Below are 18551 nucleotides of genomic sequence, written 5' to 3' on the forward strand. Positions count from 1 at the left end.
CTAGTGTGCAGTCTGTTATCAAAAAGCCAACCTTCAATAGAGTAAACGTTAGTAAACTTATGTACAGGTAAACATTCTTTACAGCCAAATGGCGAAACTAAAATACAGCTCAAACATAAAATAAAATAAACATTTCTTTTGTTCTTTTTGCTGCTTATCTTTTTGCTGCTTATCCATGATGTTGCCCTCAGACCGTAGTGGTTCTATCTTGCCTGTCTGTGTTTATGTGAAATCCATGGTTGGCTTTTTGATAACAGACTGCACACTAGTCTAACCCTAACCCTTGTGTTGTGAGGACTTTGTGGACTTTAATAAATCTCACATTTGGCGCCTCCTTGAACTGTCACCTTACCGTGGTGGAGGGGTTTGAGTACCCGAATGATCCTAGGAGCTATGTTGTCCGGGGCTATATGCCCCTGGTAGGGTCTCCCAAGGCAAACAGGTGACGGGACAGACTAAGAGCAATTCAAAAACCCTTTATGCTAGAATAAAAAACAAGAGTCGTGACGTCGCCCGGAATGGAGCAGCCGGGGCCCTACCCTGAAGCCAGGCCCGGGGTTGGGGCTCATATGCCTCCCCCCATGGGGCCCAACGGGGTTCCGCCCGAAGGAGCGACGTGGGGCTGCCCTCCCGTGGGCTCACCACCACCGGTGCAAAGTGGATCAGGCGGCAGTCAAAGGCGGTGGCCTCGACAACCCGATCCCTGGACACGGAAACTAGCTTTAGGGACGTGGAACGTCACCTCGCTGGCGGGGGGAGGAGCCTGAGATTGTGCGTGAGGTTGAGAGGTAGAGACTAGAGATAGTCGGGATCACCTCCACGCACAGCTTGGGCTCTGGAACCACACCCCTTGAGAGAGCATGGACTCTTTACCACTCTGGAGTTGCCCATGGTGAGAGGCGGCGGGCTGGTTTGGGTTTGCTTATAGCCCCCTAGCTCAGCCGCCATGTGTTGGAGTTCACCCTGGTAAATGAGAGGGTTACTTCCCTGTGCCTTCGGGTCGGGGATAGGTCTCTCACTTTCGTTTTGTGCCTACGGGCCGGATGGCAGTGCCGAGTACCCGGCCTTCTTGGGGTCTCTTGGAGGGGTGCTGGAAAGTGCTCCGACTGGGGACTCTGTCGTTCTACTGGGGGACTTCAACGCCGACGTGGGCAGCGACAGTGACACCTGGACGGATCCCCTGACCTGACCCCGAGCAGTGTTCTGTTATTGGACTTCTGTGCTAGTTATAGCTTGTCCATAACGAACACCATGTTCATCAGTGCACGTGGCACCAGGACACCCTAGGCCGGAGGTCGATGATCGACTTTGTGGTCGTTTCATCTGGCCTCTGGCCGTATGTCTTGGGTGAAGAGAGGGGCGGAGCTGTCAACTGATCACCACCTGGTTGTGAGTTTGATTCGATGGTGGGGGAGGAAGCTGGTTAGATTCGGCAGACCCAAACGTACTGTGACGGTCTGTTGGGAACGAGTCCCCTGTCAGAGAGATCTTCAACTTCCACCTCTGGTGGAGTTTCGACCGGATCCCGAGGGAGTCTGGAGATATTGAGTCCGAGTGGACCATGTTCTCCACCTCCATTGTCGAAGCGGCCATTCTGAGCTGTGGCCGTAAGGTCTGTGGTGCCTGTCGAGGCGGCAATCCCCAAACCCGGTGGTGGACACCGGAAGTAAGGGATGCCATCAAGCTGAAGGAGTCCTATCGGGCCTGGCTGGCTTGTGGGACTCCTGAGGCAGCTGACGGGGACCGGCAGGCCAAGCGGACTGCAGTCCGGGTGGTTGTGAAGGCAAAAAAATTGGGCCTGGGAAGTGAGGCCATGGAGAAGGACTACAGGTTGGCCTTAAAGAGATTCTGACAAACCATCTGGTATTGAAACCCTCTGCAATATCACTTGGCGGTCAGGAACAGTAAATTTGGGCTGAGATTTTGGTGGTGGTCCTTTTTAAGAAGGGGGACCGGAGGGTTTGTTCCAACTACAGGGGGATCACACTTCTCAGCCTCCCCGGGAAAGTCTATGCCAGGGTACTGGAGAGGAGAATTCGGCCGATAGTAGAACATCGAATTCACGAGGAACAGTGCGGTTTTCATCCCGGTCGTGGAACACTGGACCAGCTCTATACCCTCTCTAGGGTGCTGGAGGGTTCATTGGAGTTTGACTCCAATGAACATGTGCTTTGTGGATTTGAAGAGAAGGCATTCGACTGTGTCCATCACTGCATCCTGTGGAGGGTGCTCTGGGAGTATGGGGTCCGGGGCCCTTTGCTAAGTGCTCTCCGGTCCCTGTACGACTGGAGCAGGAGCTTGGAACGCATTGCCGGCAGTAAGTCAGACTTGGTCCCGGTGCATGTTTGACTTTGTCACCGGTTCTGTTCATAACTTTTATGGACAGAATTTCTAGGCGCAGCCAGGGGCCGGAGGGGGTCCGGTTTGGGTACCACATGATTTCATCTCTGTTTTTTGTGGATGAATATGTCGTGCTGGTCCCATCAGACCAGGACCTTCAGCATGCACTGGGACGGTTTGCAGCCAAGTGTGAAGCTGCTGGGATAAGAATCAGCACCTCCAAATCCGAGGCCATGGTCCTCAGTCGGAAAAGGGTGGCTTGCCCACTTCAGGTTGGTGGAGAGTTCCTGCCTCAAGGGTGGGAGTTCAAGTATCTTGGGGTCTTGTTCACGAGTGAGGGAAGGATGGAACGGGAGATTGACAGACGGATCAGTGCAGCTTTTTGAAAAGACCATAGGTCTTTTCAAGACCTATGGTCTTGAGCTGTAGGTCATGACCGAAAGGAGAAGATCCCGGATACAGCCGGCCGAAATGAGCTTTCTCCTCAGAGTGGCTAATCCCTTGGAGATAAGGTGAGGAGCTCGGTCACCCGGGAGGAGCTCAAAAAAGAGCTGGTGCTCCTCCACATCGACAGGGGCCACCTGAGGTGGCTCGGGCATCTGTTCCGGATGCCTCCTGGATGCCTTCCTGGGAAGGTGTTCTGGCGCGTCCCACCGTGAGTAGACCCTGGGGAAGACCTAGGACACGCAGGAGGGACTAGGTCTCCTGGCTGGCCTGGGAACGCCTCGGTGTCCCCCCCGGAAGGGCTGGAGGAAGTGTCTAGGAAGAGAGGGAAGTCTGGGCATCTTTGCCCGCGACCCGGCCCCGGATAAGCGGAAGATGGATGGATGGACATTTGGTTAATTGATTTTGTGTGATTGTACCCTATGTTGCGACCTGACCCCAGTCCACCTAGGGGCATAACATTACTGAATAAGCATCATGCAATTCACTTAATATAGTATAGCAGTACGTAAGTCAAGTCTCAACTCTTTTTAGAAGTATTGTTCATATGCAAAAAAATATGCTTAACCCATTAAGCGGCACCCCCCTTTTTTTAGTAGACATGGAAATGCACATTTCAAACTTAAATGGTTGTAATTCAAGAATGCTTTGCATCTGAATATAGATGTAAGATTGGTCTTGTTTTAAAGAAGACATTTGGCAGATTTTTGTAGAAGTCAAAAAAATTAAGAAAGTTAAACAGAAACAAAGTTATTGAAGTTTGAGTTTATGAAAATGTACAATGTTAAAAATTTAATTATTCATATTTTATATAAAATATATATTTTCAAAACCTGGTGGACTCTAAAAATGCAAGAAAATCAAAGCCAAAAATCTGAACATGTTGTGTTTCAAATTGTAGGTTGATATCTCAAAAAATAAGCTTTCAGTGATATTTTGTTTGGGTGCAGTACCAAAATTTTTCACATTTCAACAGAAGGGCGCCTCCATTTCCATATGTTGTTTGAGTGATCTGAACATTATTTTGACAATTTTCATACAATTTATGAAGTAGACATCCCATTCAGAAGTAGAATTGGAAGTTTGGCAGATTTTGAAATGAATTCAACCTCTAAGAAACACAAAAAGACCCCCGTATGTGCATTATAGCTCGCTGCCACAACACAAATGGTGAATCTATTTTTTTTTTTTTTCTTTACATTCAAAACATTTTCAGACCTTTTTTTCTAAAATAATTGAATGGATGCTATCTTTTGAACTCTTGGCATGAAAACAAACTGAGGTTTCTATCATTCTTTCATGATTTTTCATGTTCATCACTATTTCAAAATAAAGGTCTGAACACGCCTTAGGAGTATGAAAATATTCTTGTTGCAAATTGATAAATTACGGCTCCTCTATAATTTATTTTGAAAATCAGACGCCAAATATGTAAACTAGTGATTGTAAGCTTTCAAATATATATAGTTTGTCAAGATTAGTTTAGGTTTAGTATAGCATATTACTGTTTTAAATATGTAATGGCTGATGCCAATATAAGGGGTTAATCCCATATCTGGAATGGTAATGCTTGAAAGTTCTGTTTTCTCCGATTTGGGGTACAGGGGAGAACTTTGGTTATACCAGCTGTAATCCACTAGACAGAAAGGCCATCTTGGTCTTAAATTGAAGCTTATAAACTTGGTAAGTTTTTCATGTACATTTGAGGCAGTGATATGTATAATAAAATACTTGAAAATGATCACTTTTGATGACAATTTGTCAGACGGACAGATATTTTTTGGGTTTTTGGGGTATGTTGAGGGTGATATTTGACAGCAAAAAGGCAGAAATCCCCAGGATCTTTTTCTGCTAGTTTCCCCTATGTGTCAGGATACACCATGCAAAATGATAGGGTTATATGACCATATATGTAGCTGCAGTACCTTAATATTCACAATTACATAATTCCGTCAAAAGCTTTTCCCAAAAAGGGAGTTTTTGGGCCCCTGAGACCAAACGGGGCCGAGTTGGGGGTGGTCATTATCAACTTGTGATGGCCCAAGGTATAAGATAATAGGAAATAATAGTGAAAAAAGGGTAGCAAAAAAACATCCTGAGGAGTGGACCTGGCTCCCGGCCTATATAGTAAGATTTGTGAATTCACCAGTAGATCAAATCTGTCCTGAAGGGCCATCACTGCACATATTCCTCATCTAACACATGATTCAAGTCTTCAAATCATTAGAGACTGCAAGTGTGTCAATTGTCAAGTCAGGTGTATTTGTATAGTGCTTTTTATTATGTATCCTTTGAAAGCAGCTTTTCAGACGGGATTACTATTATCAATATAAAGCACAATCATTTGATTTATGTCTGTGTCTGCATTTCAACATTTCATTTGTAATTTTCTTTAGGACTTGAGATGTGACTTTAGAGTTTTATTAGAGACCTTTAAAGAACCAACTTTCTACCGGTGCAAATGATTGTAGAGTGAAATTAGATTTATTAGTCTCATGATAATTATTTGTCAAGACTTGTTTTATTTGTTTAATCTCTAACTGTTTCTGTTTGTATTTTTAGGGGCGTTCGGAGATGAAAAAGATGAAATGAAGACTCTGTCAGTGATGGAGGGAGATGATCTCAATCTAAACACTGAAACTGACATACAGACAGATGATGAGATAATTGTGAGGTTCGGAACCGCTTTTAGGGAAAGACGTCCATATGTTATCATAGCTAGATTCAGTAAACCGGACGATGCTAGATTCAGTAAACCGGACAATGAATTTAAATCTGCGGTGAGGAGATTTAAAGACAGACTGCAGCGGAATCTCACTGGACCTCTCACCATCACCATCACAAACTTCAAAACCACAGACTGTGGAGATTATTATGTACAGATTACCAACAAGAAAAAGAAGAGCTTCAAGTCTTTCACATTCATTCTTGTTCCCAGTGGTGAGTACCTCAAGTCTTTAACAAACTTTAGTTTAGAGAGAGAGAGAGAGAGATTTTTAAACACCTTTAATTACAATAAACAACCCATCAATAGCCAACATTTAAATCAAACATCAATCACTAAAAAAAAAACCAAACTTTGTTTTAAATAAGAAAAAATAATTCATCATTAACAATTTTGCACAGTATCCCTTTACAACACCACATTATTTCAAACTTTACACGGTCATCCATTGCTTTATAATAATTAAAATCTATTAGGGTTCTAGATTTCACAGAATTACCAAACACAGCTTCTAAACTATTACATACACCTTGATCAACTTTCTCCTTTCTTGTAATGTAAATTGCCATCTTCGCCTGGCCCAAAATAAAGTTAAACACCTGACATTGATACTTGCGGCTCTGAGAATATTTGAAACCACAAATAAACGTCTTCATTGTAAAACACTCATTAAAACATTTAAAAATGTTGTTTAAAACAATAAATAAAGGTTTCAACCTTGAACACTGCATAAAAGCATGAAATACAGTTTCCCTTTGTAAACAGAAAGGACAATTCTGATCGACGCCAGGATTAATTACCGAAACAAAAGCGTTCACGGCAATAGCCCTATATAACAGTCTCCATTGCAAGTCCCCAATTCTCTTGGGCAATGGTGACTTATACAACACTCTCCACTCAGGCTTTTCATCCTCTTCTAATTGAAGTACCTTACGCCATGGCGTGTCAATTCTTTTATCCAAAGCCTTCTTATTAAACACTTTGACACAAATCTTATAACACTCCTTTCCAGATGCACTATCTATGCCTATTACAATTAAATCTTTGACTATTAAAAAAGTGCTCTCACAATCGCCCATCAAGGGAGTTAGATACAGATTGGGAAATGGATCACTACAATCCGGGTTAATACACCCCAAATAATAATCTGCTAACAATTTCAACTCATTTTCAGAAAGGGCTGACCTCCATTTGTCAAGTACTCCGGCAACTAAACGGGTAGACCTCACCCCCAGCTGTCCAGTCATTGAATTCACATCCTTAAAATCAGCTCCTGCTATCCGTTGTGCATGTCCAATAGTTGAAATTCCAGAGTTGATCAGATTTTCTCCTGTCACAGAGTAACCCAGTTTGTTGGACAGATCAAAACGTGAGCCAAAAATTAATGGCTCTTGCAGCAACCAGTACAAAGAATTTACAGTCCTTCTCTTTGGTACTTCAAACAAAGACCAAACTTTAAAAAGATTCCGATAAAATACAGGAAGCTTGGAGAGTTTTAGCTTTTGAGGATCCATCCAAAATAAGGCTTTATCCAGCCCCAGACCTTCGAAACCTCTCAGTAAAGAGAGTGCTACAATCCTCCAGTTTTCATTCTCTGAGTCCTTTAAAAGTCTTTGTATGAATTGAATTCGGAAAGCTGCTATTCGACTCTGTAAGTGTACCAGTCCATGACCTCCTTCATCCTTGGAAAGATACAGCACATGTGTCGGCACCTAATGCAGCTTATCCCAGAAAAAGTATATTAGGATTGACTGAATCTTGCTTAAAAAGTCAGCTGGGGGGTCTACACAAACCAAACGATGCCAGAGAGCGGAGGCAGCCAAATGATTAATTATCAATATTCGTCCCTTATAAGACATTTTTGGGAGTAAAAACTTCCATTTATTTAAGCGCCCTTTTACCTTTTCAATACGATCTTCTAAATTTTTCTTAACAACATTCTCATTTCCCAAAAACACTCCCAAGTATTTAAAACCATCCCTGGTCCATTTCAGACCAGCTGGAAGAATTGGCTCACCACGTAACCAACTCCCAACACTTATGGCTTCACTTTTTTGCCAATTCACTTTTGCAGAAGAGACACTTTTAAACTCTTCCAATAATCTCAACATCATGTTTACATCATTTTGATCTTTAATCAGTACCACCACATCATCAGCGTAAGCTGATAATTTAACAGTATGGGTGGAATTAGGCATAACCACACCTGACATCTCTGATCTTAATTTATTCAAAAGAGGTTCTAAAGCTAACGTATAATGCACAGCCTTGTCTAACCCCTCTGTAGTAGCTTTTTCCAGTTTAACCTTTGTTCCTTATGGCTACTACTGTTGGCTGAGCTGGATATAGCTTGACGCGTGCAGTGGTAAAGATGAGGAGTAGAAGTTGATACAGTCGGTCCAATAACCATTTATTATTGATGTAGATAGAATGTTACATAAACTTGAGGTAAATAAAACAAACAATTAAACTAAAGCAGTCTCTTATATGGTAGCAAACGGCTTGTCACGTCATGGAACCATACAGCACACCACCACACGGTCAAAAGACTGTTTGCCCTCTCAGCCACACCCAGAATCTGTGGCTTCCTGTCTTCAAGGCCTTTCCCCTTGGGCTCCACCTTCAGCCTCCCAACCGTCCTTTAGGTGGCGGTAGATAGACCTGTGGCCATATATATCTCACTCACTCATTCATACACACTATTCACAAGAAAGAAACATGAAATCAACTCAAAGCTCAATTTGGCTCCTACATACCGGCCCCTAATTGTGTTTGTAGAGGCAAAAACAATTACTTTTTTTAAATGATAAAGGAGCCATTTCTACTTAAAGTTTAACTTTTCCAAAAAAAAATTATAATAATAATATATATATTTTCCAATTATTTACATCTTATAGTAAAATTTACAATTGAATGAGTCAACTTATCTTCAATGTTCTTGAATGCTCAGGACTTCTTAGAATCTTCGTCACCCTCTAACAGCAAGCAGATTTTGGACACTGGCCTCTCTAGTACACTCGTTTTTGTTTTCAGCTTCACGACCCGGACATGACCTTTGGCATCTGGTCTGGCCTCAACAATTCTTCCCAGTTGCCACGAACTGCGAGGAGCGGTATTGTCGGCGATCAAGACGATGTCCCCTGGGATGAAATTTCTTCTTGCTCTTGACCATTTTTGTCGTTCTTGTAGAAGAGGGAGGTATTCCAGAAGCCATCTCTTCCAAAACAGCTCAGCCATATACTGGACCTGTCTCCAGCGTCTTCTGTGGTATAGATCCGACTTTGAAAAGACTCCAGGGGGCAGAATTGGGTTAGTTCTGAGTGACAGAATATGATTCGGTGTAAGGGCCTCTAGATCTTGTGGGTCACCGGACACCTTTGTAATGGGACGGCTGTTAAGAATTGCCTCAACCTCACAGAAAACAGTGTGTAGCCCTTCATCGTCTTGTTGTTTTAAGACTGAGCATAAGACATGCCTTACCATTCTAATGAGGCGTTCCCAGAACCCACCATGGTGAGAGGCTGTAGGGGGGTTAAAGCTCCACTGAACTCCTTCCTTCATCAGAGTTTGGTGGATCTTCCTTTGATCTAAAGTTCTGAGTGCTTCTCTTAGTTCTCTTTCTGCACCTACAAGGTTAGTGCCATTATCTGATCGTAGGTGTAGTGCCTGCCCTCTTCGACACAGAAACCTTCTAATGGCATTAATGCAGGAGTCTGTACTTAAAGAACAGGCTACCTCTAGATGTACTGCTCGGCTGGTCATGCAGGTAAAGATGACGCCATATCTTTTCATTGTGCTTCTTCCCCTTCTTACCTCAAAAGGACCGAAGTAGTCAAGGCCAACGTTGGAGAATGGTGGTAAGTCTGTGACCAGTCTTTGACTTGGCAGGTCAGCCATCTTTTGTTCGCCGGCTTTACCTCTGTGCTTTCTACAGGTAACACAGTGAGAGAGAACCTTTCTTGCAGCAGAGTTACCATTTGTTATCCAGTAAGTTTTTCGTACCTGAGATAGCATGTGGTTCCTTCCCCCGTGTCCAGTTTGAACATGGAAGTGGCGCAGAATCAGAGTGGACACGTGATGATCTTTGGCCAAAATGGCAGGGTGTTTTCTTTCCTCAGGCATTGCTGTTCTTCTGAGACGACCACCCACTCTGAGGATTCCATTGTCCAGCACTGGATCCAATCTGTATATGCTACTGCCCTTTTTCACATTGGAAGCACCCTCTTGCAGCATGACGATTTCCTTAGGGAAGCTTTGTCTCTGTACATAGAAGAGAATAGCCTTTTCTGCCATTATCAGATCATCAACTGTTATTGCTTCTTTTATGTTGTCTTTGACATACCCTTTTGTCATTCTGGTTAGCCTTTGAGTCTGCTTACAATCTTTCTTTGAGGCATTTCCTTTCTGCACAAGGAGTTTTAGTGCAACTTTAATTTTTAGGATCCATGCAACCGCTACCCTCAACTTCAGCCAGTCTGAAAAGTGATTGAGCAACTTGTCTGTGGGCTTTTCCTCACATGTCTGCATGATTGCATTCACTGTCGCATATTTCTTCACCTCTGGATCATCTTCACAAAGTTCTACTTTGTTCACAGATTCCCTCGGCCAGTCCTCTTCTGATGACCAAATGAACTCTGGTCCAGAGATCCATCTTGTGTTCTTCATGAACCTCTCTACACTAACTCCTCTAGAGCAATCGTCGGCAGGGTTTCTCTTTGTGTCAATATATCTCCACTGAAAGACTTGTGTGGCCTCTCTAATCCTAGATGTTCTATTCGCCACATAGGTATGAAAATGAGTGTGGTCATTTGAAATGTACTTTAAGATAGATGTGCTGTCAGACCAAAACACTGACATATCTGTAGGTGGTAACAATTCTTCCTTTTAACATTTTATCCACTTTAACTGACAAAGCTGCAGCTGCTAACTCCAGCCTTGGGATGGTCTGCCGTTTTAATGGAGCTACTCTTGCCTTGCCAATCAAGAATGCTACATAGACCTTTCCTTCTCCATTTGTCATTCTGAGATAGCTGACTGTTCCATAGCCTAGCTCGCTGGCATCAGAGAAGTGGTGAATCTGGTTATGCACTGACTCACCAAAATGATTTGGCTTAAAGCAACGTGGAACTTCAAAGTCTGTGAGATGTGAGAGACTGCTGGTCCATTTGGTCCACTGGTCAAAAATTGTGTTGGGAATGGTCATGTCCCATCCAAGGTCCTGTCGGCACAACTCCTGCAACAACAGTTTAGCTGGCAAGGTAAGCGGAGACAGAAAGCCCAATGGGTCATATATAGAGCTTACCATTGATAGGATGCCCCTTCTGGTAAGTGCACGCTCACTGATGGTGATGTTGAACTTGAAGGAGTCACTTTGGACACACCACTGAAGTCCTAAGGCTCGTTCCATGGGCAATTGATCTTTGCTCAAGTCCAAGTTTTTTATTTCTTTAGCTCTGTCTTCTTGTGGAACAGCACCAAGGACAGTTCTACTGTTGCTTATCCACTTTGACAAATGGAAGCCTCCTCTATGACAGACTTCAGTGAGGTTTGAAATTAGTTCTATTGCTTCAAGTTCTGTGGGCATCGATTTCAAACAATCATCTACATAAAAGTGTTCCATGATTGTGTTTGTTACCTCAGGAGGGAAGTTGCTTGCATTGTCTCGTGCAGTCTTTCTGAGAGCAAAGTTAGCTATGCTCGGTGAAGAGACTGCACCAAACAAATGAACAGTCATGCGATATTCCACTGGAGCATCATCCGCATTTCCTTGTGGCCACCATAAGAAGCGCAGGAAGTCTGTGTCACTTTCAGTCACCTTGACTTGGTGAAACATGGCCTGTATGTCAGCCATCAGCGCTACTGGTTCTTCTCGGAAACGTGTCAATACTCCAATCAGTGTGTTTGTCAAATTTGGGCCTTGGTGTAGTTCAGAGTTAAGGGATGTCCCCTGAAAGGTTGCACCACAATCAAACACTACTCTAATGGTCTTCTTTTTTGGGTGATATACCCCATGATGAGGGATATACCAAACTTTTCCATCAGTCCTATTCAATTGTGAAAAGGGAACAATTTCAGCGTAGCCCTTGTAAATGACGTCACTGAGGAACTCCGTGTACTCCCTTTGATAGTTTGGATCTCTTTTGAACTTCCTTTTCAGATTCAACAAGCGCTGTTCTGCAACAACGCGATTGTTGGGCATTGTGATATTATCTGCTTTGAAAGGTAAGTTAATGCAGTAGTGACCCTCCTTTACTTTTACAGATTCATTAACAATGTTCATGAATTTCTTGTCATTCACTGACATTTCACTTTTTTCTTCATAGGCTTTCTCATTGAAATCTGTGTTGTATTGACTCACCAGAAGTTCTTGCAGGTCGACCAAGGAGATCCGGTTTGCAGTCACTGTGGTCATTTCCACACCTTTGCTGCTACCTCCCAATGGACCGTTGATTACCCAACCCAACACCGTTCTTACAGCATAAGGTCCATCTTCTTGTGAGTTAATTACCTGCCAAGGTTCCATAACATTTGCTGCATTCATTCCTATGAGCAAGTCAATGTCACAGTCTATGTGAGGTAACTGGATTTCACTGAGATAAGGCCATTGCTTTAAATCTTCTTGTGTTGGGATGTTCTCTTTTGTTACAGGCATAGAATTTTGTGTGTAGACATCAGGTAAAGGAATGAATTTCTTGCCATTAAGTTCACTGACCTCTAAACCTGACACTAACACACTTCTTATGGGTTTCTCATGTGCCATTGTTCTCAGCAGTACGGTTGTTCGTTTCCCCTCTAGACACAACTTCTGCGCCAGTCTCTTCGTGCAGAATGTTGCTGAACTGCCAGGATCAAGAAGAGCATAAGTCTGAATGATTTTGTTGCCTTTAACAGACTTAACTTGCACAGGAAGGATTGACAGTGCACATTTACTGTTCCCGGCCCCTGTATGACCACAAGCATTTGATGACACTTTGCTGATGCGTTTCTGTGACTGCTCTTCTAACCTTGAAGCATGACCTTTAGCCTCAAAATTGATATGAAGAACATTGGGATGTGCTTGATTGCAGATGTTACATATAAGACGTTTTTTGCAGTCTTTGCTCATGTGCCCTTTACACAAACAACCAAAGCAGAGTCCTTTTTTTTAAAAATGGTTTAACTTTTCCCTGTGTGTTTTCTTCTTGAAGTGAGAGCAGTTCTCCAGATAATGAGCGCCATCACAGCAGAGGCATGGCATTTTCACATCACACAGTGTTGTTACATTAGTTGCATAGGTAGACTTGGGCCTAAAAAGAGTCTTACTTACGTTGGGCCTTTTATTCCTGCTTGCAACTGGTTCTTGTATATCTCCAAATATCGGGTTGGAACATATCTTGGCCTGTTCCTCAATGAACTGTACAAGGTCTTTAAATGTAATCCTGCTGCTGTTGTCCTCCAGTTTATTTTGAGCTTTAGTCCGCCATCTATCCCGCAGCTTGTAGGGTAATTTCATGACAATGGCTTTCAAGGTAGAGGCTACATTCAATTCCTCCATATAGTTCATCTTCACCATAGCATTACAGCATCCTTTGAGGTACAGGGAATACTCATTCAAGGCTTTAGAGTCTTCAGGTTTTATATTTGGCCAATTCAGAACCTTTTCAATATAGGCGGTGGAAATTTGATACTCATTGCCAAACTGTTCAAGCAACAAGCGCTTTGCCCTGAGATAACCCTGATCTCCATCCATATGCTGGCAACTTCTTACTAGGTCTCTAGCTTGCCCTCTAGTAAATTGCTCAAGGTAAAACAACCTATCTTGTCCACTGTCTGTTTTCATCTCAATGTTGTGTTCAAAGGATGTCATAAATGACCTAAACTGTAAAATGTCCCCATCAAATATGATAACATTTTTAGGTGGCAATAATGACAATTGCTGCTGTTTGAAAAGCATAGATGTAATTTCATTTTGTCTGTTTAAGACAGCAATGAGACTATTGGAAGCTACACTGCCCTCTAACGGTCTGCGCTGCTCAAGCTCCCTTTTTGATAACATAGGATGTGCTATGTCTGCATGTGATTGAACAGGAACAGGAACATCAACCGCCAGCTGTCTATATTCTGTACTGAGCTCCACTCTGTCGGATCGCTCATGGAATTTTTCAACGACATCAGCACCCTCTCGAGCTATACTGTCTGCCTGCAGAGATTGTGCCTGCCCTTGTGCTACCCCTATATCATCATGGGTCTCCTGGTATAACCAATGTTCTCTCTGGTCACCATTGGAATTTTCTTGTGGGTATGGTAGTCGATACAATGGCAGATGCTGTACCCCGTCCTTTGAGCGCACAGTCCTACGTTCATGCACATTGGTTGTTGGAGCCCCTGTTTGCAGAGTTTCCATGTTGGCGACTTCCAAGTTCCTCTCCTGAAAGTATGTGTTCATGCCATCGACTGGGGTGGAATAAACTCGTTCTTCCACACTATCCAATACTGCGAGCTTTGCATTTGCAGCAGACAACTCAGCTGTAAAGTTCAGAGTCTCCTTTTGCCTTCTTATTTCCTCTTTCTTTAGCTAAGCGCTCTTCTTTTTCTTCCAAAGCATGCCTTTCTTTCAAAGCAGCGGCCTTAGCTAAAAGCGCTGCCTTCTCAGCATGTGCCACCAGACGAGCTGATGCTGAGCTTGCATATGAACTTTTACGTGAAACCTGACTTACCAAAGAGATACTGTCTTTAGGACTGATTTCATCTCCTCCTTCCGGCAGTGGTTGAACAAGACAGGATTGAATCCACTCGTCAACCTTACTCTTAAACTCATTGATGGTCATCAACTTTGGCTTATACCACTGTTCTGTGTCCACAGCACACTCATCCTTTGACAATAACTGTTGGTATTGTTTGTGCAGGTCGTTAAAGTCTTCTAACATTTCAGTGTATTTCTGAACATTCTCCTTTACTTTCTCCAGATTGACTGGATCACACATAAGTTCAGTTGTTTTGTTCATTTTACGAGTCAACACAGCACACTTATTCTTTCTAGCAATTCTTGCATCTTTCTTCTTCTTTTCTAACTCAAACAATTCCTCCTCAACAGGTGCAACATCCGTGTCAGTGACCTCCATATTGTTTGAAGCTCTTTGTTCCATGTGACAAACTCAAAAAGTCCTTTTTTCTTCCAAAAATATAACTCAATATTCATCAAAATACATTCTTACAAATACACAGAGCAAGATTGCTTTAAAAGTTCTTTGTTTCACATACCGATTCTTTTGGATTCGCTTGGATTCACTTTGGCCTTCAAAAAATCCAAGATGGCACTTGCACTTCTCAAACTTCCTTTTCTGGTATTCCTTTGTTCAAAGTATCCAATATTCCTTTGATCCAAGTATATCCATCCAGAGAAGTCTTTTGACTAAATGTAGTAGCTTTTTCCAGTTTAACCTTTGTTCCTTATGGCTACTACTGTTGGCTGAGCTGGATATAGCTTGACGCGTGCAGTGGTAAAGATGAGGAGTAGAAGTTGATACAGTCGGTCCAATAACCATTTATTATTGATGTAGATAGAATGTTACATAAACTTGAGGTAAATAAAACAAACAATTAAACTAAAGCAGTCTCTTATATGGTAGCAAACGGCTTGTCACGTCATGGAACCATACAGCACACGGTCAAAAGACTGTTTGCCCTCTCAGCCACACCCAGAATCTGTGGCTTCCTGTCTTTAAGGCCTTTCCCCTTGGGCTCCACCTTCAGCCTCCCAACCGTCCTTTAGGTGGCGGTAGATAGACCTGTGGCCATATATATCTCACTCACTCATTCATACACACTATTCACAAGAAAGAAACATGAAATCAACTCAAAGCTCAATTTGGCTCCTACACCCTCTTAAAACCTTAAAAGGAGAGCATAAGTCACCATTTATTTTTAACATACTCTCAACGTCACAATACAAAGTTTTAATCATCAATATAAAACTAGGACTAAAACCGAAAGCTTCAAAAACACTCCACAAGTAACTGTGCTCGACTCTATCAAAAGCTTTTTCTTGATCGACTGAAATTAAACCAAAATCTGAAAAAGTCTTGCCATTATCCAAAATATCTCTTATAAAAGAAATGTTATCAAAGATTTTCCTACCAGGCACACAATATGTATGATCTGAATGAATAATTTGCTCTAAAACTTTGTTCGCCAAGGCTTTCGAAAGTATTTTATAGTCGTTGCATAACAAACTCACAGGCCTCCAATTCTTAATCTCACTTAAATCTCCCTTTTTCGGGAGCAAAGTGATGATTGCTCTACGGCAGCTTTTTGGCAACTGTCCATCAATTAAACTCTGATTAAGAACTTCTAGCAGATCTGGACCTACCTCTGCCCAAAAGACTTTATAAAAATCTATTGAAATACCATCAACCCCGGGCGTTTTTCCGGATTCCATACTTTTAAGAGCTCTCTCCAGTTCTTCCATCGACAGTGCTTTATTAATTCCGATATTAGCCTCTTCAGATACATGCGGCATATTTTCAAGAAAAAACATTATTCAGTCCTTGTGTACCCAACAATTCACTCTTATATAAATCCTCATAAAACTTTACCGCTCTATTCCGAATCTCTAAAGGGTTGCGCAAAAGAACTCCCATTTCTGAGTGCAGAGCATGAATAACTCTATTTTGCCCATTTTTCCTCTCCATGTTAAAAAAGAATTTTGAAGGTGCATCCATAGATTCAATGCTCTGAAAACGTGATCTAATTATAGCACCCTGTGTAGATAAATCTAACAATTCAGTCAAAGAAGCTTTCTTTTTTTTTTTAAAGACTCTAAATGAGTTCCATTTTTTGTCAATTCAAAGAGTTCTTGGAGTTTAACTAAATCTTCTTCTAGCTTTCTTATGGACCCAATTCTATCTCGTGTGACGTTGAGAGTATATTGTTGACAGAGTTGTTTAATTTGGGCCTTTACAAACTCCCACCATTGCTGTAAGGTTTGAAAAGAAGACTTCATGGATTGTGCATTAACCCCAAAAAACTTAAAAACATCAATAAAATGTTTATCACATAACAATGTACTATTAAAATGCCAATAGGCACTTTTCGGTTTTACACAATCAACAAACATCTCACATTTTACCAAACTGTGATCAGAAAAACCAACTGGACATATTGAACAATCTTTAAAAAAATTCAATTGATGCTTGAAACCATAAAATCGATCTAATCTTGTCAATGATAACTTATTCTCATATGCATGTACCCAAGTATATTGTCTTTGTGTATAATGAAAATTCCTCCAGATATCAGTAATATCGTGAGATTTCATTAACTGAACTAACCTCCTGCGTGACTGCATATGTGGCTCAACATGATTCCTATCTAATACATTTTCGGTGCAATTAAAATCTCCCCCCAGTAATAACAAGCTCTCTGGATCACAATCACTTAAAACTTTGCACAGAGTGTTTAAAAAAAGCATTCTTTCAATTGCAGTGTTTGGAACATAAACACAAATTAATACAAAAGAAAAATTGTTTTCAAAAAAAGCTTTGACTTTTAAAAGTCTACCTTTAATTATTTCATCAACTTTATAGGATGCAGGTATAAAACTTTTTGAAAACAAAATAGCAACCCCACCGCTCACCGAGGTAGAATGACTTAAAACTGATAACCCATCAAACTCTATCACCCAATCTAAAACATTTGATAAATCACTATGTGTTTCTTGCATGAATAAAACATCAATCTTCTTCTGCGTCATTAACTCAAACAACTGTGCTCTTTTCCTACTTTCTCTAGCTCCATTAATATTTAAGGAGGCAAAATTTACTACTCCCATAAATAGGAAAAGAAGCACCTCCCACCTTAACCAATAAAATAAACACGAAGAATGACAACCCTTAACCATTTTGACTATTTTCACTGAGTTCTGATTGAGCATTTAGTCTGGCAAGTATCTTTTTTAACCGATAACCTTCTTGGTCGGTGAAACAGCTCTCACTCCTGAAAGTTTTTGCCTTCTCAATAAATTGCAATATGTCTGGAAAAAACTCTTCAATTTTAACTTTCCTTGCATTTTTTGTCACTTTTAAAAACTGTTTGATGACATCTACAGTATATACTCGACTAGAAAATCCACTCTGAGGTAAGCTATCTGAAATACTACATTCAGAGACCTCACTGTCACTTTCCGTATCAGTATGGCTCACCTCCAGAACATCAAGTCCTTTAATCGGTTTATTAACATAGCGTTCCTTTAATTTTCTTTTTTGCGGTGTTTTAAAAGAATAATCCTCCATTTCACACACAGAACACTCAATATTATCCACATTCATCGCGTTCTGTTCGCCAGATTCAACCGCACTGTTGCCATCATCTTCCGACTCAATCGTCCGAACTGTTGTTGTCTGACCACTCTCGAGATTTTCCTTCTCTTTGTCCTCAAAGACCGCTAATTTTTCACTTTCAACTGGTTTGACTGTTGTCGTCTCATTCGTATTTTCCCCTGCATCTATTACAGCAGCGGGTGCGCAAGCTGCACTTGTTCCCGGCCTTTCCGCGTCTATAGTTACGTTCTGCAATTCTCTAGCAATTGTACTCGTAGCAGTTGTATCATCAATTGTCTCCGCGCTTTTTATTATTTGTTTTGTCCACTTTTCTAGGGCAATCGCGTACAAGATGTCAGTTTTCTCCACAACCAAAACATTTCATTGTGTTCGTTGTGGCAAAAATCACATAATTAAAATCTTCATGATGAAAATTTAGAGGTAAGTCCAATTCCTCAACATTATCCTTTAGAATCATATAGACGTACCGTCTAAACGACACCACATGTTTTAGCAGAGAAGACTTTCCCCCAATTGGGATCATCTTTATTGTTGACACCATTTTACCATATCTGGAAAGCATCTCTACCAAAAGCTCATTCTTAATAAAGGGTGGCACGTTAGATAACGTTACCTTTTTCGAGGGTGTAGAAAGAGGAAGCACCTGCGCAAAAATGCCACGAATATCAACACCAGTCTCCACCAGTTGATTCGCCAATTCAATTGTCTTAACGAAAACAACCGCA

At 41.7% G+C, this 18551-nt stretch overlaps 1 protein-coding gene across 2 annotated transcripts in view; it reads left to right on the plus strand.

Moving 5' to 3' along the window:
• LOC306987680 (uncharacterized protein) overlaps positions 1 to 18551 on the plus strand; it is a 125292-nt gene that overhangs the window by 80623 nt on the left and 26118 nt on the right. For both annotated transcript variants that reach the window (XM_079592170.1, XM_079592171.1), the window contains exon 8: positions 5347 to 5724. In XM_079592170.1, the coding sequence (XP_079448296.1) occupies positions 5347 to 5724 (378 nt within the window). The remainder of the gene's footprint in view (positions 1 to 5346; positions 5725 to 18551) is intronic.

The sequence above is a fragment of the Phoxinus phoxinus genome, assembly GCF_949152265.1.
Source record: "Phoxinus phoxinus genome assembly, chromosome: 20".
NCBI lineage: Eukaryota > Metazoa > Chordata > Actinopteri > Cypriniformes > Leuciscidae > Phoxinus > Phoxinus phoxinus.